Source organism: Oncorhynchus keta, chromosome 13 (genome assembly GCF_023373465.1).
Source record: "Oncorhynchus keta strain PuntledgeMale-10-30-2019 chromosome 13, Oket_V2, whole genome shotgun sequence".
Classification (NCBI taxonomy): Eukaryota; Metazoa; Chordata; class Actinopteri; order Salmoniformes; family Salmonidae; genus Oncorhynchus; species Oncorhynchus keta.
The window spans coordinates 51,436,510-51,460,230 of record NC_068433.1 but is presented as its reverse complement, the minus strand read 5'-3'; the positions used below and the strand labels follow the sequence as shown (position 1 = coordinate 51,460,230).

The following is a 23,721-nucleotide window of genomic DNA, read 5'->3' as shown; positions in this document are numbered from 1 at the left end:
CACAGGGGACAGGTTTACATACTCATAAGAACAGGTAGAGAGGTATGAGGGGGATAAACACAGCGGACAGGTTTACATACTCATAAGAACAGGTAGAGAGGTATGAGGGGGATAAACATAGGGGACAGGTTTACATAGACATAAGAACAGGTAGAGAGGTATGAGGGGGGTAAACACAGGGGACAGGTTTACGTAGACATAAGAACAGGTAGAGAGGTATGAGGGGGGTAAACACAGGGGACAGGTTTACGTAGACATAAGAACAGAGACTGGAACAGAGGTATGAGGGGGGTAAACACAGGGGACAGGTTTAGGTAGACATAAGAACAGAGACAGGGACAGAGGTATGAGGGGGGTAAACACAGGGGACAGGTTTACGTAGACATAAGAACAGGAACAGAGGTATGATGGGGGTAAACACAGGGGACAGGTTTAGGTAGACATAAGAACAGGAACATAGGTATGATGGGGGTAAACACAGGGGACAGGTTTAGGTAGACATAAGAACAGAGACAGGGACAGAGGTATGAGGGGGGTAAACACAGGGGACAGGTTTACGTAGACATAAGAACAGGAACAGAGGTATGATGGGGGTAAACACAGGGGACAGGTTTACATACTCATAAGAACAGGTAGAGAGGTATGAGGGGGATAAACATAGGGGACAGGTTTACATACTCATAAGAACAGGTAGAGAGGTATGAGGGGGGTAAACACAGGGGACAGGTTTAGGTAGACATAAGAACAGAGACAGGGACAGAGGTATGAGGGGGGTAAACACAGGGGACAGGTTTAGGTAGACATAAGAACAGAGACAGGGACAGAGGTATGATGGGGGTAAACACAGGGGACAGGTTTACGTAGACATAAGAACAGAGACAGGGACAGAGGTATGATGGGGGTAAACACAGGGGACAGGTTTAGGTAGACATAAGAACAGAGACAGGAACAGAGGTATGATGGGGGTAAACACAGGGGACAGGTTTACGTAGACATAAGAACAGAGACAGGGACAGAGGTATGAGGGGGGTAAACACAGGGGACAGGTTTACATACACATCAGAACAGGAATAGAGGTATGAGGGGGGTAAACACAGGGGACAGGTTTACATACTCATAAGAACAGGTAGAGAGGTATGAGGGGGGTAAACACAGGGGACAGGTTTACGTAGACATAAGAACAGAGAGAGGGACAGAGGTATGAGGGGGTAAACACAGGGGACAGGTTTACGTAGACATAAGAACAGAGACAGGGACAGAGGTATGAGGGGGGTAAACACAGGGGACAGGTTTACGTAGACATAAGAACAGAGGCTGGAACAGAGGTATGAGGGGGGTAAACACAGGGGACAGGTTTACATACACATAAGAACAGGTAGAGAGGTATGAGGGGGGTAAACACAGGGGACAGGTTTACATAGACATAGGAACAGGTAGAGAGGTATGAGGGGGGTAAACACAGGGGACAGGTTTACGTAGACATAAGAACAGGTAGAGAGGTATGAGGGGGATAAACACAGGGGACAGGTTTACATACACATAGGAACAGGTAGAGAGGTATGAGGGGGGTAAACACAGGGGACAGGTTTACATAGACATAAGAACAGGTAGAGAGGTATGAGGAGGATAAACACAGGGGACGGGTTTACATACACATAAGAACAGGTAGAGAGGTATGAGGGGGATAAACACAGGGGACAGGTTTACGTAGACATAAGAACAGGTAGAGAGGTATGAGGGGGGTAAACACAGGGGACAGGTTTACATACACATAAGAACAGGTAGAGAGGTATGAGGGGATAAACACAGGGGACAGGTTTACGTAGACATAAGAACAGGTAGAGAGGTATGAGGGGGTAAACACAGGGGACAGGTTTACGTAGACATAAGAACAGGAACAGAGGTATGAGGGGGGTAAACACAGGGGACAGGTTTACATACTCATAAGAACAGGTAGAGAGGTATGAGGGGGATAAACACAGGGGACAGGTTTACATACTCATAAGAACAGGTAGAGAGGTATGAGGGGGATAAACATAGGGGACAGGTTTACATAGACATAAGAACAGGTAGAGAGGTATGAGGGGGGTAAACACAGGGGACAGGTTTACGTAGACATAAGAACAGGTAGAGAGGTATGAGGGGGGTAAACACAGGGGACAGGTTTACGTAGACATAAGAACAGAGACTGGAACAGAGGTATGAGGGGGGTAAACACAGGGGACAGGTTTAGGTAGACATAAGAACAGAGACAGGGACAGAGGTATGAGGGGGGTAAACACAGGGGACAGGTTTACGTAGACATAAGAACAGGAACAGAGGTATGATGGGGGTAAACACAGGGGACAGGTTTAGGTAGACATAAGAACAGGAACATAGGTATGATGGGGGTAAACACAGGGGACAGGTTTAGGTAGACATAAGAACAGAGACAGGGACAGAGGTATGAGGGGGGTAAACACAGGGGACAGGTTTACGTAGACATAAGAACAGGAACAGAGGTATGAGGGGGGTAAACACAGGGGACAGGTTTACATACTCATAAGAACAGGTAGAGAGGTATGAGGGGGATAAACACAGGGGACAGGTTTACATACTCATAAGAACAGGTAGAGAGGTATGAGGGGGGTAAACACAGGGGACAGGTTTACGTACTCATAAGAACAGGTAGAGAGGTATGAGGGGGATAAACACAGGGGACAGGTTTACGTACTCATAAGAACAGGTAGAGAGGTATGAGGGGGATAAACATAGGGGACAGGTTTACATACTCATAAGAACAGGGACAGAGGTATGAGGGGGATAAACATAGGGGACAGGTTTACGTACTCATAAGAACAGGGACAGAGGTATGAGGGGGGTAAACACAGGGGACAGGTTTACGTAGACATAAGAACAGGAACAGAGGTATGAGGGGGGTAAACACAGGGGACAGGTTTACATACTCATAAGAACAGGTAGAGAGGTATGAGGGGGATAAACACAGGGGACAGGTTTACATACTCATAAGAACAGGTAGAGAGGTATGAGGGGGGTAAACACAGGGGACAGGTTTACATACTCATAAGAACAGGTAGAGAGGTATGAGGGGGATAAACATAGGGGACAGGTTTACATACTCATAAGAACAGGTAGAGAGGTATGAGGGGGGTAAACACAGGGGACAGGTTTAGGTAGACATAAGAACAGAGACAGGGACAGAGGTATGAGGGGGGGTAAACACAGGGGACAGGTTTAGGTAGACATAAGAACAGAGACAGGGACAGAGGTATGATGGGGGTAAACACAGGGGACAGGTTTACGTAGACATAAGAACAGAGACAGGGACAGAGGTATGATGGGGGGTAAACACAGGGGACAGGTTTACATACACATCAGAACAGGAATAGAGGTATGAGGGGGGTAAACACAGGGGACAGGTTTACATACTCATAAGAACAGGTAGAGAGGTATGAGGGGGGTAAACACAGGGGACAGGTTTACGTAGACATAAGAACAGAGAGAGGGACAGAGGTATGAGGGGGGTAAACACAGGGGACAGGTTTACGTAGACATAAGAACAGAGACAGGGACAGAGGTATGAGGGGGGTAAACACAGGGGACAGGTTTACGTAGACATAAGAACAGAGACAGGGACAGAGGTATGAGGGGGGTAAACACAGGGGACAGATTTACGTAGACATAAGAACAGGAACAGAGGTATGATGGGGGTAAACACAGGGGACAGGTTTACGTAGACATAAGAACAGAGACAGGGACAGAGGTATGATGGGGGTAAACACAGGGGACAGGTTTACGTAGACATAAGAACAGAGACAGGGACAGAGGTATGATGGGGGTAAACACAGGGGACAGATTTACGTAGACATAAGAACAGGAACAGAGGTATGATGGGGGTAAACACAGGGGACAGGTTTACGTAGAAATAAGAACAGAGACAGGAACAGGGACAGAGACAGGGACAGGGACAGAGGTATGAGGGGGGATACATGGACTCCCTCATGACACCCACCTGAGTCTAGCAGCAGACGAACCACATCCATCTTCCCATAAAGAGCTGCCTCGTGGAGAGCGCTGCCATTCTCCGTCTGAGAGAGAGCGTGAGAGAGTGAGAGAGAGAGTAAGAGAGTAAGAGAAGGAGACCGAATAATAGAAGACAAGAGAGGGGAGAGTGATGTGGGAGAGAGAAAGAAAACATTTATTATAAGACATCGCCCAAGAAAACTCTTTGTACACCGAGTCGCATGGTGGAAACAGCAGTTTCCTCCCTCTCCATATGGCCTGGATGCTTGTTGCATTAGGCCCTGCAGAATACATTCGTCTATTGGTGGCATGATGCAATGCAGAGAAACTGTGGACATCAACTTGTGGGCGCCATCTTGGATTTGCATAGTTGTCAAAGATTTAGTGTACAGTAACTGTGATTACTTAGACAAGCACTTTAAAAACACACAGAGACACACACACTGGATCTCTCACACTAACACCCAGCCAGGCTCCTGCCTTGTGCACACACACACACACTATACCTCGTCTTTCCTCTATCCCCACGGTATTACCAACACAGCCAGGAAAGACCCCAAAAATCCAACACATCGACCAATCAAAACCCAGAACTGCTCCTCCTGTGTTCCCGCACACCCAATCCAGGTGAGTCTGACTGACCCTTACAGTTCAAAGGTCAAAGCATGCCAATGAAAGGGCATCTGATCATCCAATACCACAGAATCTAGAAGACCAGGTCAAAAACAGGAACGTAAAAAGATCCAAATTGAGAAAAGACAAAAAGCTTCACAACCCACAGTGACATGGAACTAGAGGTGACTGGGCGATGAGTTTGGAGGGAGCACACACGCATACATCGAGGGACAGGAAACCAAACCGGCAGACCCTCCCCCACTCCCCCCTCAAACCCCTTCCTGTGTCGCTTCCCATGGCGATTAGTTGGTGATGTCACTGGAAAATGAGGAAATCGATTCAAAGAAGACGGACTTCCTATCTGTTTGACTGGAGACTGAGGGGGGTTTGTTTTGCTGTTGAGCCTTTCTTTTGTTTTTCTTTTAGCACATTTTCTCCCATTGCCAGTTACGACCTTGTCTCGTCGCTGCAACTCCGAAACATGACCCACCTAGACGTGTCTCGTCGCTGCAACTCCTAAACATGACCCACCTAGACGTGTCTCGTCACTGCAACTCCGAAACATGACCCACCTAGACGTGTCTCGTCACTGCAACTCCGAAACATGACCCACCTAGACGTGTCTCGTCACTGCAACTCCGAAACATGACCCACCTAGACGTGTCTCGTCACTGCAACTCCGAAACATGACCCACCTAGACGTGTCTCGTCGCTGCAACTCCGAAACATGACCCACTGCCTCCGAAACATGACCCACCTAGACGTGTCTCGTCGCTGCAACTCCGAAACATGACCCACCTAGACGTGTCTCGTCACTGCAACTCCGAAACATGACCCACCTAGACGTGTCTCGTCACTGCAACTCCGAAACATGACCCACCTAGACGTGTCTCGTCGCTGCAACTCCGAAACATGACCCACCTAGACGTGTCTCGTCACTGCAACTCCGAAACATGACCCACCTAGACGTGTCTCGTCACTGCAACTCCGAAACATGACCCACCTAGACGTGTCTCGTCGCTGCAACTCCGAAACATGACCCACCTAGACGTGCTTTTTGAAGTCCCATCAAATGTATTATGAAATAATGACCTTACAGTGACTATAGAGCTTTTTCATGGAAATTCCAAAACCAAAAATGTGAACATTCAATTGCCAGAACATTGAAAATATTCCATTGTCTCCATCCAGAGATCTGTATACAATGACGAGACGCATGTCTCCGCCCTAACAACGGGTGTTGTTGTCCCAAAGGCAGGAAGGCAGGAGACAAGTTTAAGTCCAAAATTAACCCATAGAAACGTATCGGGCATATTTTGAATAGATTTTTGCTAGAGTGAAACCACTTGCTCCTCTCTAAAAAACGGAACTTATAGGAACTCAAGTAATTGAACCGACGTCGGTAAATTAGTTTAATTACCAGGGAAAAAAAGTGATTAAATCGCTCAGCACTAGGAGTCTAGAGCGGTATGAGCCAAGGAAAGCCCACCAGGCCAAACCCTCCCCTATCTAGGACGGTGCTGGGCCACTTGTATGCCGCCCTATGGGGCTTCCAGTCATGGCCGGCTGTGACACAGCTGGGGTTTCGAACCCCAGGCTGTAGCTGTGCCTCAGCACAGTTTATGGAGTGCCTTAGACCGCTGCGCAACTCGGGGCTTTTCAATATAGTTTGACACTCAGTTTCAGATTCACTTTACAGCTTGAAGAAAAGGTGTGTGTCGGGGGGGTCTGAATGTGTGTGTGTGTGTGTGTTTATATCCAGCAGGCTCAACTTTTGCCCTTGGTTCTCTACCTGCCTACAGAGCAGCAGGTCTCTCTATATATAATCCCCTCATGAGAGGGAGAGAGAGAGAGAGAGAGATATCCTCATTCATTATTCATTCAAACGATGGGCTTTAATGTAATTATTTTACTAGGCACTGACACACACTGCTATTTACTCCATCTGTGGGTTTGTATGTTCCTTCCACTCCTTAACCTGTTAGTCCTATAGGGGCAGTATTTCATTTTTGGATAAAAAGACGTGCCCGTTTTAAGCGCAATATTTTGTCACGAAAAGATGCTCGACTATGCTTGGAATTGATAGTTTTGGAAAGAAGACACTCTGACGTTTCCAGAACTGCAAAGATTTTCACTGTGAGTGCCATAGAACAAAATCTACAGGCAAAACCAAGATGTTTGAGTGACCAGGAAATCAACAGGATTCCTGGAGGCACGTTTTCCATGATCTCCTTATATGGCTGTGAATGCGACAGGAATGAACGGACACTTCCTATCGTTTCCCCCAGGTGTCTGCAGCATTGTGACGTATTTGTAGGCATATCATTGGAAGATTGACCATAAGAGCCTACAATTACCAAGTGTCCCGCACGGTGTCTGCGTGGAAATTGGTGCGCAAAAGTCAGGTACCAGTATTTTTCCATCCGAATCAGAGAAGAATGCACGCTTCCAGGGAAGGCATTTCAATGAAGAGATATATGACAAAACACCTTGAGGATTGATTTAAACAACGTTCTCCATGTTTCAGTCGATATTATGGAGTTAATTCGGAAAAAAGTTCGACGTTTAGGTGACTGAATTTTCGGTTAGTTTCGGTAGCCAAATGCATAGTAACAAAACGGAACGTTGTGTCCTACACAAGCATCTTTCAGGAAAAACTGGACATCTGCTATGTAACTGAGAGTCTCCTCATTGAAACATCTGAAGTTCTTCAAAGGTAAATTATTTTATTTGATCCCTTTGCTGGTTTTTGTGAATGTTGCGTGCTAAATGCTAACGCTAAATGCTAAGCTAGCTATCACCACTCTTACACAAATTATTGATTTTCTCTGGTTCTAAAGCATATTTTGAAAATCTGAGACGACAGGATTGTTAAGAAAAGGCTAAGCTTGAGGACAGGCATATTTATTTCATTTCATTTGCAATTTTCAGAAATCGCTAATGTTGCGTTATGGTAATGAGCTTGAGGCTGTAGTCACGATCCCGCATGCGGGATGGGGCGGCCTAAGAGGTTTTAATGTCAAAGCACAAATCTGACAGTGTGGCTTTGGAGAGGCAGAGATAGGAGGGGAGAAGAGAGAGAGAGAAAGGGAGGGAGGCGAGGAGGGAGAGAGAAGGGGAGGGGAGGAGAGAGAGAAGGGGAAGAGAGAGGGGAGGGGAGGAGAGCGAGAGAGAGGATAGAGCGAGAGAGAGAGAGGAGAGCAGGGAGGGGTGAAGAGAGAGGGGCAGGGGTGAAGAGAGGGGCGGGGGTGAAGAGAGAGAGGGGGGGGGGTAAAGAGAGAGAGGGGAGGGGTAAAGCGAGAGAGGGAGGGGTGAAGAGAGCTGGGAGGGGTGAAGAGAGAGGGGCAGGGGTGAAGAGAGAGGGGCGGGGTGAAGACAGAGAGGGGCTGGATGAAGACAGAGAGGGGCGGGGTGAAGACAGAGAGGGGCGGGGTGAAGACAGAGAGGGGCGGGGTGAAGACAGAGAGGGGCGGGGTGAAGACAGAGAGGGGCGGGGTGAAGACAGAGAGGGGCGGGGTGAAGACAGAGAGGGGCGGGGTGAAGACAGAGAGGGGCGGGGGTAAAAAGAGAGCGGGCGGGATGAAGAGAGAGCGGGGAGGGTGAAGAGAGTGAGGGGAGGGTGAAGACAGAGAGGGGCGAGATGAAGAGAGAGAGGGGCGGGATGAAGAGAGAGAGGGGCGGGATGAAGAGAAAGAGGGGCGGGATGAAGAGAGAGAGGGGCAGGGGTAAAGAGAGTGGGGCAGGGGTAGAGAGAGAGGGGTGGGATGAAAAGAGAGGGGCGGGATGAAGAGAGAGAGGGGCGGGATGAAGAGAGAAAGGGGCGGGATGAAGAGAGAGAGGGGCAGGGGTAAAGAGAGTGGGGCAGGGGTAGAGAGAGAGGGGGTGGGATGAAGAGAGAGAGGGGCGGGATGAAGAGAGAGAGGGGCGGGATGAAGAGAGAAAGGGGCAGGGGTAAAGAGAGTGGGGCAGGGGTAGAGAGAGAGGGGTGGGATGAAAAAGAGGGGCGGGATGAAGAGAGAGAGGGGCGGGATGAAGAGAGAAAGGGGCGGGATGAAGAGAGAGAGGGGCAGGGGTAAAGAGAGTGGGGCAGGGGTAGAGAGAGAGGGGGTGGGGAAGAGAGAAAGGGGCGGGATGAAGAGAGAGAGGGGCAGGGGTAAAGAGAGTGGGGCAGGGGTAGAGAGAGAGGGGGTGGGATGAAAAGAGAGGGGCGGGATGAAGAGAGAGAGGGGCGGGATGAAGAGAGAAAGGGGCAGGGGAGAAGGGGAGGAGAGAGAGAAGGGGAGGGGAGGAGAGAGAGAAGGGGAATGAGTGAAGAGAGAGAGGGGAGTGTGAAGAGAGTGAGGGGCGGGATGAAGAGAGAAAGGGGCAGGGGTAAAGAGAGTGGGGCAGGGGTAGAGAGAGAGAAGGGGAATGAGTGAAGAGAGAGAGGGGAGTGTGAAGAGAGTGAGGGGCGGGGGTGAAGAGAGAAGAGGGTGTATGAACTCAGGAACACCCCGTACTACTCTCATCCTTGTCTCCCTCTCTGTTCCCCATCAATAATTAACTTATTTCAATAACCACATCATTCTACAAACCACACCCCCACACACACACACACACACACACACACACACACACACACACACACACACACACACGTGTTCTATATCTTAAGCAATCACACACACACAGTACCATACTGTATGTATGAAGACAACACACACACCTCAAACTCATCCTTGACCTACTCCGACCGCCCCTCACAAACACACACACACTGTGCGTTACTGTGTTCTGCGAATATTACCGCAAAACCATATTCAGAAAGAGGTTGAGTAGACGGAAGATTGTCCTCAGATACTGTACCAACTCATTAAAAACACAGGAGACAGGCTTGAAACATTCATTACAAGGAGGGAGTGTATCTTGAGCTAAAGAGACAGTCAGATTTACTGGAGCAGCATCTGCAGGAGGGAAGAGAACTGTTACAAAGCTGAAGCCTGGTTTCACCCTGACTACCATGTGATGCTAAATGCATCATACAGGGATCATTTCTATATTTTTAAAGTTACATATCTTGAAAACTTGATTACTGACAATCAGTAAGACGAGTTTTCCTTTCAGGCTGAGTTGACCTTTCGCTCACCTCTCTTCACCTCCCTCTACAGGAGAACATGTTGTATTGAAGGAGAAATGCAGAGTGACCCCCCCAACAACACACCTGCAGAATAAAAGCTAACCTAAGAAACCATTCCTCACCCCCCTCCAAACCCATACTCCTAACCGACCCACCCCTGACTCCACAGTGACCCTGACCCCTAGACCGCTGACCTGGGAGTTGACGTCCATGCCGGCCTCCAGCAGGGTGTGCACGGCTGAGTGGTGCCCGTTGCGGGCGGCCAGGTGCAGGGGCGTGTGGCGCCTTGTCCCGTCGTGGCTGCTCATCAGGTTTGGTTGGGCGGTCACCAACATACAGACCACCTGGGAAGAGGGGGAAGGGAGGAGAGGGGAGGAGAGGGGAGGAGAGAGGGATAAGGGAGGAGAGGGGAGGAGAGTGGAGAGGGGAGGAGAGAGGGGGAAGGGAGGAGAGGAGAGAGAGGGGAGGAGAGGGGAGGAGAGTGGGAGAAGAGGGGAGGAGAGGGGAGGAGAGTGGGAGAAGAGGGGAGGAGAGTGGGAGAAGGGAGGAGAGGGGAGGAGAGAGGAGGAGAGAGGGAGAGGGGAGGAGAGAGGGAGAAGGGAGGAGAGAGGGACAAGGGAGGAGAGAGGGACAAGGGAGGAGAGGAGAGGAGAGGAGAGGAGAGGAGAGGAGAGGAGAGGAGAGGAGAGAGAGAGAGAGAGAGAGAGAGAGAGAGAGAGAGAGAGAGAGAAAAAAAGGGAGAGAGGGAGTACAAGAGAGAGACCGAGAGAGAGAGGGACAGACAGAGACGGAGAGACAGAGAGAGAGAGACAGAGATACATACATTGTTTTCAGACCGTCAGGACCACAAGCCACATCAGGACTAAACGTATGTCGAACATCTCATTTTAAAATAATGCGCATTATGATGGAGTTGGTCCCCCCTTTACTGCTATAACAGCCTACACTCTTCTGGGAAAACTTTAATATGGAGTTGGTCCCCCCTTTACTGCTATAACAGCCTCCACTCTTCTGGGAAAACTTTAATATGGAGTTGGTCCCCCCTTTACTGCTATAACAGCCTACACTCTTCTGGGAAAACTTTAATATGGAGTTGGTCCCCCCTTTACTGCTATAACAGCCTCCACTCTTCTGGGAAAAATGTCCACTAGTTGTTGGAACATTGCTTGCTTCCTTTCAGCCAGAAGAGCATTAGTGAGGTGGGGAGCTGATGTTGGGTGATTAGGCCTGGCTCGCAGTCGGCGTTCCAATTCATCCCAAAGCTGTTCGATGGGGTTGAGATCAAGGCTCTGTGTAGACTAGTGAAGTTCTTCCAGACCAATCAACAAAACATTTCGGTATGGACCTCGCTTTTGTGCACAGGGGTATTGTCATGCTGGAACAGGAAAGGGCCTTCCCCAAACTGTTACCACAAAGTTGGAAGCACAGAATCATCTATAATGTCATTGTATGCTGTAGCATTAAGATTTCCCTCCACTGGAACTAAAGGGCCTTGCACAAACCATGAAAAAGAGCCCCAGACCATTATTCCTCCTTCACCAAACTTTACAGTTGGCACTATGCATTGGGCCAGGTAGTGTTCTCCTGGCATCCGCCAAACCTAGATTCGTCGGACTGCCAGATGGTGAAGTGTGATTCATCACTCCAGAGAACACGAGATTTACACCACTCCAGCAGACGCTTGACATTGCGCATGGTGATCTTAGGCTTGTGTTTGGCTGCTCAACCAAGGAAACACATTTCATGAAGCTCCCAACAAACAGTTATTGTGCTGAAGTTGCTTCCAGAGGCAGTTTGGTGGTGTTTCAACCGAGGACAGACAATTTTAACGCGCTACACGCTTCAGCACTTGGTGGTCCCATTCTGTGAAATTGTGTGGCCTACCACTTTGCGTCTGAGCCGTTGTTGCTCCTAGACGTTTCCACTTGACAATAACAGTACTTATAGTTGACTGGAGCAGCTCTAGCAGGGTAGAAATTTGATGAACTGACTTGTTGGAAAGGTGGCATCCTATGACGGCACCATGTTGAGTCACAGAACTCTTCAGTAAGGCCATTCTACTGCCAATGTGTGACTATGGAGATTGCATGGCTGTGTGCTCAATTACTAAGACATGTCAGCAACGGGTGTGGCTGAAACAGCCGAATCCACTAATTTAAAGGGGTGTCCACATACGTTTGTATATATAGTGTATTGTTGTAGTCCTGAACTAGCACAACTAATGAAACTAGTCAAAGTCTCTCTCTCCCTCTCTCAACCCCCCTCTCTCTCTCACTATCAAATGCATTTATAAAAGACTTAAAATGTCACTAATTGCTTTTACAGTAACCCGGCCTAGACAACAGAGAGAAAGCAGAATCAGTTTGGGAAAACTCTGTAGAAACTCTGTAGAAGAAACCTTGCTCAGGTCCATCCTCACCTGAAGTCGTCCGTAGAGTGCAGCCAGGTCCAGGGGCGTCTCGTCGCGGCTGTTCCTCATGGTGGGGTCTGTCAGCTCCTGCAGTAGGATGGACACCACCTCAGAGTGGCCGTACTGGGCCGCACAGTGCAGCGCCGTCTCCCTCTCATTGTTCTGTATACAGGGGGGAACAACTGTCTGAGTAAACAAACAATGTATCGCTTCACAATATGGATCCATCTATTATGTTGACCTCATGGACTGTCAGTCTTTGCATCCACAGTGCCATCTACTGTGTGGGACAAACTCTAGTGTCACACAGAGTTGACCAGAAGACTCTCCTGAATCTCCAGGGCAGTGTTCTTTTCTTTCCAATTCATCTGTCCCAGAACTGCCCACAGTAGCCTTCTATCCCCCCTGCTGTCAGTCTATGGTCAGTGTAGCCTTCTATCCCCCCTGCTGTCAGTCTATGGTCAGTGTAGCCTTCTATCCCCCCTGCTGTCAGTCTATGGTCAGTGTAGCCTTCTATCCCCCCTGCTGTCAGTCTATGGTCAGTGTAGCCTTCTATCCCCCCTGCTGTCAGTCTATGGTCAGTGTAGCCTTCTATCCCCCCTGCTGTCAGTCTATGATCAGTGTAGCCTTCTACCCCCCCTGCTGTCCATCTATGGTCAGTGTAGCCTTCTATCCCCCCTGCTGTCAGTCTATGGTCAGTGTAGCCTTCTATCCCCCCTGCTAACAGTCTATGGTCAGTGTAGCCTTCTATCCCCCTGTTAACAGTCTGTGGTCAGTGTAGCCTTCTATCCCCCTGCTGTCAGTCTATGGTCAGTGTAGCCTTCTACCCCCCCTGCTGTCAGTCTATGGTCAGTGTAGCCTTCTATCCCCCCTGCTGTCAGTCTATGGTCAGTGTAGCCTTCTATCCCCCCTGCTGTCAGTCTATGGTCATTGTAGCCTTCTATCCCCCCTGCTGTCGGTCTATGGTCAGTGTAGCCTTCTATCCCCCCTGCTAACAGTCTATGGTCATTGTAGCCTTCTATCCCCCCTGCTGTCAGTCTATGATCAGTGTAGCCTTCTATCCCCCCTGCTAACAGTCTATGGTCAGTGTAGCCTTCTATCCCCCCTGCTGTCAGTCTAGGGTCAGTGTAGCCTTCTATCCCCCCTGCTGTCAGTCTATGGTCAGTGTAGCCTTCTATCCCCCCTGCTAACAGTCTATGGTCAGTGTAGCCTTCTACCCCCCCTGCTGTCCATCTATGGTCAGTGTAGCCTTCTATCCCCCCTGCTGTCAGTCTATGGTCAGTGTAGCCTTCTATCCCTCCTGCTGTCAGTCTATGATCAGTGTAGCCTTCTACCCCCCCTGCTGTCCATCTATGGCCAGTGTAGCCTTCTATCCCCCTGCTGTCAGTCTATGGTCAGTGTAGCCTTCTACCCCCCCTGCTGTCAGTCTGTGGTCAGTGTAGCCTTCTATCCCCCCTGCTGTCAGTCTATGGTCAGTGTATCCTTCTACCCCCCTGCTGTCAGTCTATGGTCAGTGTAGCCTTCTATCCCCCCTGCTGTCAGTCTATGGTCAGTGTAGCCTTCTATCCCCCCTGCTGTCAGTCTATGGTCATTGTAGCCTTCTATCCCCCCTGCTGTCAGTCTATGGTCAGTGTAGCCTTCTATCCCCCCTGCTGTCAGTCTATGGTCAGTGTAGCCTTCTATCCCCCTGCTGTCAGTCTATGGTCATTGTAGCCTTCTATCCCCCTGCTGTCATTCTATGGTCATTGTAGCCTTCTATCCCCCCTGCTGTCAGTCTATGGTCAGTGTAGCCTTCTATCCCCCCTGCTGTCAGTCTATGATCAGTGTAGCCTTCTATTCCCCCTGCTAACAGTCTATGGTCAGTGTAGCCTTCTATCCCCCCTGCTGTCAGTCTATGGTCAGTGTAGCCTTCTATCCCCCCTGCTGTCAGTCTATGGTCAGTGTAGCCTTCTACCCCCCTGCTGTCCATCTATGGTCAGTGTAGCCTTCTATCCCCCCTGCTGTCAGTCTATGGTCAGTGTAGCCTTCTACCCCCCTGCTGTCCATCTATGGCCAGTGTAGCCTTCTACCCCCCCTGCTGTCCATCTATGGTCAGTGTAGCCTTCTATCCCCCCTGCTGTCAGTCTATGGTCAGTGTAGCCTTCTATCCCTCCTGCTGTCAGTCTATGATCAGTGTAGCCTTCTACCCCCCCCCTGCTGTCCATCTATGGCCAGTGTAGCCTTCTATCCCGCCTGCTAACAGTTTATGGTCAGGGATGTGCAACTGGCAGCCCTCCTTTTATTAGTCACTTTCACTCAGATGTGTACAATTGCAGGGGGGCTGCTGAAATGTTTTTCTCGCAAGGTGAGGGAGGGGGGACTATTGTCCATCCCTGGTCTATGGTCAGTACCACACAACCTCCTTGTCAGGTCACATGCTCAGGATAATATCAGGGCAGTACATGACACCGCCGTACAGGGCAGTACAGAGCACAGCCGTACAGGGCAGTACAGAGCACTGCCGTACAGGGCAGTACAGAGCACTGCCGTACAGGGCAGTACAGGACACCGCCGTACAGGGCAGTACAGGACACCGCCGTACAGGGCAGTACAGGACACCGCCGTACAGGGCAGTACAGAGCACAGCCTTACAGGGCAGTACAGGACACCGCCGTACAGCGCAGTACAGGACACAGCCGTACAGGGCAGTACAGAGCACAGCCGTACAGGGCAGTACAGAGCATAGCCGTACAGGGCAGTACATGACACCGCTGTACAGCGCAGTACAGGACACCGCCGTACAGGACACCGCCGTACAGGACACCGCCGTACAGGACACCGCCGTACAGGGCACTACAGGACACCGCCGTACAGGACAGTACAGGACACCGCCGTACAGGGCAGTACAGGACACCGCCGTACAGGGCAGTACAGGACACAGCCGTACAGGGCACTACAGGACACCGCCGTACAGGGCAGTACAGAGCACAGCCGTACAGGGCACTACAGGACACCGCCGTACAGGGCAGTACAGGACACCGCCGTACAGGGCACTACAGGACACCGCCGTACAGGACAGTACAGGACACCGCCGTACAGGGCAGTACAGGACACCGCCGTACAGGGCAGTACAGGACACAGCCGTACAGGGCACTACAGGACACCGCCGTACAGGGCAGTACAGGACACAGCCGTACAGGGCACTACAGGACACCGCCGTACAGGGCAGTACAGGACACCGCCGTACAGGACAGTACAGGACACCGCCGTACAGGGCAGTACAGGACACCGCCGTACAGGACAGTACAGGACACCGCCGTACAGGACACTACAGGACACCGCTGTACAGGACAGTACAGGAAACCGCCGTACAGGGCACTACAGGACACCGCCGTACAGGGCAGTACAGAGCACAGCCGTACAGGGCACTACAGGACACCGTACCGTACAGACACAGGACAGGGCACTACAGGACACCGTACCAGTACAGAGCACAGCCGCAGGGCACTACAGGACACCGCCGTACAGGACAGTACAGGACACCGTACAGGGCACGTACAGGACACTACAGGACACACAGCCGTACAGGGCACAGTACAGGACAGGACACCGCCGTACAGGGCACTACAGGACACCGCAGTACAGGGCACTACAGAGCACAGCCGTACAGGGTACTACAGGACACCGCCGTACAGGGCAGTACAGAGCACAGCCGTACAGGGCACTACAGGACACCAGCCGTACACAGGACAGTACAGAGCACAGCCATACAGGGTAGTACAGAGCACAGCCATACAGGGTAGGGCACACATACAGGGTGACAGAGCACAGCCGTACAGGACAGTACAGAGCACAGCCAGGGTAGTACAGGGCACTACAGGACAGCCATACAGGGTAGTACAGGCACAGCCATACAGGGTAGTACACACAGCCATACGTACAGAGGACAGTACAGGACACTGCCAGAACACAGCCATACAGGGCAGTACAGAGCACAACAGAGCACAGCCATACAGGGTAGTACAGAGCACAGCCGTACAGGGTAGTACAGAGCACAGCCGTACAGGGTAGTACAGAGCACAGCCATACAGGGTAGTACAGAGCACAGCCGTACAGGGTAGTACAGAGCACAGCCATACAGGGTAGTACAGAGCACAGCCATACAGGGTAGTACAGAGCACAGCCGTACAGGGTAGTACAGAACACAGCAGGAGAGCATTACAAAAAGGGATGATTGGTTCCACAAGCATGCGGTTGATACTGTATACCACACACATATATATTTACACACACACACACACACATATATATATATATATATACAAACACACGCACCACATACACACACACTCTCTCTGTTTTCTGTTTCTCCCTCTCACAGACAAACACTCTTAGACACATGTTCTCTCTCACATACGCACACACAGGCACATCAGGGTTTATTGTGGACACGAGATGGAATGGAAAATTATGTGCTGGTTCAATTAATAGAGGAAACATCATTTTCCTCCTAATTCAGTGTGTGTAGTGTGTGTGTGTAGTGTGCCGTGTGTGTGTGTAGTGTGTAGTGTGTAGTGTGTGTGTGTGTGTGTAGTGTGTGTGTGTAGTGTGTAGTGTGTGTGTGTAGTGTGTTGTGTGTGTGTAGTGTGTAGTGTGTAGTGTGTTGTGTGTGTGTAGTGTGAGGTCTGTGTGTGAATCTGTAATACAATCCAGCATTGGGAAAAGAGAAAGAAGGGGGAACAGGCTAATCTAACTGACTCTGGGTCACTGGAGCTGGGCATGGGAACACAACACATTCACACACACACACAGGCATGTAAGAACGTAGGTACACACACACACACACATATATACATGGGGGGGGGGCATGTAAGAACGTAGGTACACACACACACACACACACATATATATACACACACACACACACGGGCATGCATGAACGTACAGTACCAGTCAAACGTTTGGACACATCTACTTATTCAAGGGTTTTTCTTTATTTTTCACATTTTCTACATTGTAGAATAATAGTGAAGACATCACAACTATGAAATAACACATATTGAATCATGTAGTAACCGAAAAAAAAGTGTTAAACAAATCAAAATATATTATAGATTTGATATTCTTCAAATTAGCCATGGTTTGCCATGATGACAGCTTTTGCACGCTCTTGGCATTGTCTCAACCAGCTTCATGAGGTAGTCACCTGGAATGCATTTCAATTAACAGTTCATATGTAGAATTAATTTCCTTAATGCATTTGAGCCAATCAGTTGTGACAAAGTAGGGGTGGTATACACAAGATAGTACTATGGAACTTTGAACATTTCTTTAAGTGCAGTCGCAAAAACCCACAAGCGCTATGATGAAACTGGCTCTCATGAGGACCGCTACAGGAAAGTAAGACCCAGAGTTACCTCTGCTGCAGAGCATAAGTTCATTAGAGTTAACTGCACCTCAGATTGCTTCACAGAGTTCAAGTAACAGACACATCTCAACATCAAATGTTCAGAGGGGACTGCGTGAATCAGGCCTTCGTGGTCAAATTGCTGCAAAAAAAACACTACTAAAGGACAACAATAAGAAGAAGAGACTTGCTTGGGCCAAGAAACACGACCAATGGACATTAGACCGGTGGAAATCGGTCCTTTGGTCTGACGAGTCCAAATGTGTGATTTTTGGTCCCAACCGCCGTGGCTTTGTGAGACGCAGAGTAGGATGATCTTTGCATGTGTGGTTCCTACCGTGAAGCATGGAGGAGGAGGTGTGATGGTGCGGGGGTACTTTGCTGGTGACACTGTCAGTCATTTAGAATTCTAGGCACACTTAACCAGCATGGCATTCTGCAGCAATACGCCATCCCATCTGGTTTGCGCTTAGTGGGACTATAATTTATTTTTCAACAGAACAATGACCCAACACACCTCCAGGCTGTGTAATGGCTATTTGACCAAGAAGGAGATTGACGGAGTGCTGCATCAGATGACCTGGCCTCCACAATCACCCGATTGCAACCCAATTGAGATGGTTTGGGATGAGTTGGACCGCAGAGTGAAGGAAAAGCAGCCAACAAGTGCTCAGCATATGTGGGAACTCCTTCAAAACTGATGAAAAGCATTCCTCATGAAGCTGGATGAGAGAAAGCCAAGAGTGTGCAAAGCTGTCATCAAGGAAAAGGTACACAAACACATACATATTCACACACGGGCACGTACAGTATGAACATACACACTATTCCAGACCCCCCTTTTTCACTGCTATTGTCTTCTTTCCCCCTGGCTCTGAAACCCCCTCTCCTACCACTCTTGAGCCTCTCAGTACATGCCTGCTCTCTCTTCCCTTGAGAGCTATGGCACTCCCCTCTTCCTCTCCTCTCCACATCCCTCTTTAATTTATTCCTCTCTGCAGTACAGTGGAGGGAAGGAAAGAGAGAGAGCGCGCCAGAGAGGGAAAGAGAGAGAGAGGGAAAGAGAGCGAGAGGGAAAGAGAGCGAGAGGGAAAGAGAGCGAGAGGGAAAGAGAGCGAGAGGGAAAAAGAGAGAAGAGAGAGGAGAGGGAAAGAGAGAGGGAAAAGGAAGGAGATAGAAAAAGAGAGAAGAGAGCGAAGAGAGGGAAAGAGAGCGAGCGGGAAAGAGAGCGAGATAGAAAAAGAGGAGAGAGGGAAAGAGAGCGAGATAGAAAAAGAGGAGAGAGAAGAGGGAAAGAGAGCGAGATAGAAAAAGAGAAGAGAGAGGAGAGGGAAAAAGAGAGAAGAGAGCAAAGAGAGGGAAATAGAGAGAGAGAGGGATAGAGAGAGAGAGAGGGATAGAGAGAGATGGATAGAGAGAGAGGGATATATATAGAGAGAGGGATATAGAGAGAGGGATAGAGAGAGAGAGAGAGAGAGAGGGATAGAGAGAGAGAACAGTGATGAAAAAAACTGTAAACAAACCCACATTAAACATATACTGACCGACGCAGGGGGCAAAAACACTACAGCCTGCTACAGCGCTGCGCCTGATGGGCTAATAAAACGCTCCGTTCCCCCTTCTATCCCCCCTCCTCCCCTTTCTATAGTGGAATCTTCCAGAACAGAACTGTGCACACTGCTGATACAGAGAGGGTGGGATAGAGACAGGGAACCGTCACTCCATGTTGCCAAAGGAAACCAATATATTTCCATTAGCTCTGACAGCTTAACGATATCAGCCAGCGACTGGATGAGCTATAAGCAACAGACACCTGCTGCTAATAACACACCAATACCTGTCTGTCATAATGTGTTCTGCTAATAACACACCAATACCTGTCTGTCATAATGTGTTCTGCTAATAACACACCAATACCTGTCTGTCATAATGTGTTCTGCTAATAACACACCAATACCTGTCTGTCATAATGTGTTCTGCTAATAACACACCAATACATGTCTGTCATAATGTGTTCTGCTAATAACACACCAATACCTGTCTGTCATAATGTGTTCTGCTAATAACACACCAATACATGTCTGTCATAATGTGTTCTGCTAATAACACACCAATACATGTCTGTCATAATGTGTTCTGCTAATAACACACCAATACATGTCTGTCATAATGTGTTCTGCTAATAACACACCAATACCTGTCTGTCATAATGTGTTCTGCTAATAACACACCAATACCTGTCTGTCATAATGTGTTCTGCTAATAACACACCAATACATGTCTGTCATAATGTGTTCTGCTAATAACACACCAATACCTGTCTGTCATAATGTGTTCTGCTAATAACACACCAATACCTGTCTGTCATAATGTGTTCTGCTAATAACACACCAATACATGTCTGTCATAATGTGTTCTGCTAATAACACACCAATACCTGTCTGTCATAATGTGTTCTGCTAATAACACACCAATATCTGTCTGTCATAATGTGTTCTGCTAATAACACACCAATACCTGTCTGTCATAATGTGTTCTGCTAATAACACACCAATAGCTGTCTGTCATAATGTGTTCTGCTAATAACACACCAATACCTGTCTGTCATAATGTGTTCTGCTAATAACACACCAATACCTGTCTGTCATAATGTGTTCTGCTAATAACACACCAATATCTGTCTGTCATAATGTGTTCTGCTAATAACACACCAATATCTGTCTGTCATAATGTGTTCTGCTAATAACACACCAATACCTGTCTGTCATAATGTGTTCTGCTAATAACACACCAATACATGTCTGTCATAATGTGTTCTGCTAATAACACACCAATACATATCTGTCATAATGTGTTCTGCTAATAACACACCAATACATGTCTGTCATAATGTGTTCTGCTAATAACACACCAATACCTGTCTGTCATAATGTGTTCTGCTAATAACACACCAATACATGTCTGTCATAATGTGTTCTGCTAATAACACACCAATACCTGTCTGTCATAATGTGTTCTGCTAATAACACACCAATACCTGTCTGTCATAATGTGTTCTGCTAATAACACACCAATACCTGTCTGTCATAATGTGTTCTGCTAATAACACACCAATACATGTCTGTCATAATGTGTTCTGCTAATAACACACCAATACCTGTCTGTCATAATGTGTTCTGCTAATAACACACCAATACCTGTCTGTCATAATGTGTTCTGCTAATAACACACCAATACCTGTCTGTCATAATGTGTTCTGCTAATAACACACCAATATCTGTCTGTCATAATGTGTTCTGCTAATAACACACCAATACCTGTCTGTCATAATGTGTTCTGCTAATAACACACCAATACCTGTCTGTCATAATGTGTTCTGCTAATAACACACCAATACCTGTCTGTCATAATGTGTTCTGCTAATAACACACCAATACCTGTCTGTCATAATGTGTTCTGCTAATAACACACCAATACCTGTCTGTCATAATGTGTTCTGCTAATAACACACCAATACCTGTCTGTCATAATGTGTTCTGCTAATAACACACCAATATCTGTCTGTCATAATGTGTTCTGCTAATAACACACCAATATCTGTCTGTCATAATGTGTTCTGCTAATAACACACCAATACCGGTCTGTCATAATGTGTTCTGCTAATAACACACCAATACCTGTCTGTCATAATGTGTTCTGCTAATAACACACCAATACCTGTCTGTCATAATGCTCAAAACTAGCCTGTGTGATTTGTGGAACGCCTCACGACTAGCGATTAATCTTATAGTGAATGAACGTGATGCAGTTATAGAGCCTATCGATTATATACTGGACAGTCAATGATCAGAAACTATTTTGCGTGTTCATTTTCACTGCAGCCTGTTCTCACACAGAAACATACAGTGGGGCAAAAAAGTATTTAGTCAGCCACCAATTGTGCAAGTTCTCCCACTTAAAAAGATGAGAGTCCTGTAATTTTCATCATAGGTACACTTCAACTATGACAGACAAAATGAGAAAAAAAATCCAGAAAATCACATTGTAGGATTTTTTATGAATTTATTTGCAAATTATGATGGAAAATAAGTATTTGGTCAATAACAAAAGTTTATCTCAATACTTTGTTATATACCCTTTGTTGGCAATGACAGAGGTCAAATGTTTTCTGTAAGTCTTCACAAGGTTTTCACACACTGTTGCTGGTATTTTGGCACATTCCTCCATGCTGTGTGTGTGTTTTATTTTATTAGATTTATTTCACCTTTATTTAACCAGGTAGGCAAGTTGAGAACAAGTTACAGTCAATAATACAGTATAAACAAATCTATATACAATGTGAGCAAATTAGGTGAGAAGGGAGGTAAAGGCAAAAAGGCCATGGTGGCAAAGTACATACAGTATAGCAAGTAAAACACTGGAATGGTAGTTTTGCAATGGAAGAATGTGAAAAGTAGAAATAAAAATAATGGGGTGCAAAGGAGCAAAATAAATAAAATAAAATAAATTCAGTAGGGAAAGAGGTAGTTGTTTGGGCTAAATTATAGGTGGGCTATGTACAGGTGCAGTAATCTGTGAGCTGCTCTGACAGCTGGTGCTTAAAGCTAGTGGGGGAGATAAGTGTTTCCAGTTTCAGAGATTTTTGTAGTTCGTTCCAGTCATTGGCAGCAGAGAACTGGAAGGAGAGGCGGCCAAAGAAAGAATTGGTTTTGGGGGTGACCAGAGAGATATACCTGCTGGAGCGCGTACTACAGGTGGGTGATGCTATGGTGACCAGCGAGCTGAGATAAGGTGGGGCTTTTTGCCTCTGCTGATTACGGATGATCATATCAGGAAAGAGCTGAGTCGTTTTGGTAAGTTTGCTAGCGGTTTTCGTGTACTGTCAGCAGGCTTTCAGGCAGATGCCGTTAAGCATGTTGTTTCGTTCTGGAGGCAAGTGTTCATGTTTCTGAATAACAATGAGCAACAGCTAAATGTGCATTTTAAGGTGAGGCATTGGGAGGGGCCCTACGCAGGGTTTGCCAGCACAGATAGTCTACGGTGCTTTGAGTGTGGGGATTTGGGGCATAAGAGCTTTGCGTGCCCACATAAAGGCCGTAGACAAGATGTGGCTACAAGTGCCAGTGGGGGAAAGAGGTCAACGTGCAAGGGGCAATGAGACGCAGGCAGCAGAGGCTGGGCCTAGCCATACCAGGGATGGTGGGGTAGATGAGGCTGGGCCTAGTCAGGTTATGCTAGTGGATGAGGAGAGTATAGTTGGGGAGTGTAAGAGACTAGGGGTGGAGGAGGGTGGTGTAGATGAGGCTGGGTCTAGTCAGGTTATGCTAGTGGATGAGGAGAGTATAGTTGGGGAGTGTAAGAGACTAGGGGTGGAGGAGGGTGTCAAGAGGAAAAGGAAAAAGGGGGGGAAGAAAGAAGTTAGGAGTGGAGAGGCTGGTGTGGTGCCTTGCCTGGTGCTGGGGGGGGCCTGACCAGGGGGGCTGACCAGGGGGGCTGACCAGAGAGGAAGGGCAGGTTCTCAGGATGGGAGATGAGGAGGAAGAAAGATAGTCTGAGGAAGAGGATGAAGACGCCTTTTTTTCAGACTCCTCCTCAATGGGTCTGGAGCTGACAGCCAGTCAAGCAGAGGGGTCAAAGTACACGGTGAGGGAACTGACAAGGTTCCTGAATGAGACCAAGAGGAAAAAAGTTAATCTTGAGGCTTTTTTTTTCTGATCCGAGAAAGTTTGTAAGATCAGTGCAACATGCTATGAAAAATGAGTGGCATTGTGTCCTCTCACCCAGGAAACGGTTTAGGAAGTGGGTCACAACAGTGCGTAAAGGTCTTGCTTCAGACACTGTTTAGATAAATGGTTTCTTTCTGGCACTAGGGCTTTCTGAGCTTTGCTGTTGGTCTCTTTCTTTGCTGGCTTTTCTCCCACTTCTTACGGAGACTTTTTGCTCGCTTAATATAAATGGCGCCAGAGCTGGGGGCAAGAGGAGTGTTTTGGGTGAATATGTAAAAAAAAAACTACAGGTGTTGTTTCTGCAGGAGACGCATAGTGATGTTGTGAATGAAGTCGATTGGGGCCTCTGGTGGAAAGGGGCAAGTGTGTTGAGCCATGGGACAAATTTTTGTGCAGGGGTGGCAGTCCTTTTTGTACTGGGTCTGTCTGTAAAAATGTGCTACTC

The 23,721-nt window shown here is 48.1% G+C and overlaps 1 protein-coding gene across 1 annotated transcript in view; it reads right to left on the bottom strand.

The window, feature by feature from the left end:
• The window catches only part of LOC118392606 (ankyrin repeat and sterile alpha motif domain-containing protein 1B-like), a 368,819-nt gene that overhangs the window by 256,892 nt on the left and 88,206 nt on the right, over window positions 1–23,721 (bottom strand). Inside the window, exons 4-6 of the mRNA XM_052460670.1 lie at window positions 12,174–12,326; window positions 9,949–10,098; window positions 4,013–4,088 (exon numbers count right to left, since the gene is read on the bottom strand). Coding sequence (XP_052316630.1) covers window positions 4,013–4,088; window positions 9,949–10,098; window positions 12,174–12,326 — 379 coding nt within the window. The remainder of the gene's footprint in view (window positions 1–4,012; window positions 4,089–9,948; window positions 10,099–12,173; window positions 12,327–23,721) is intronic.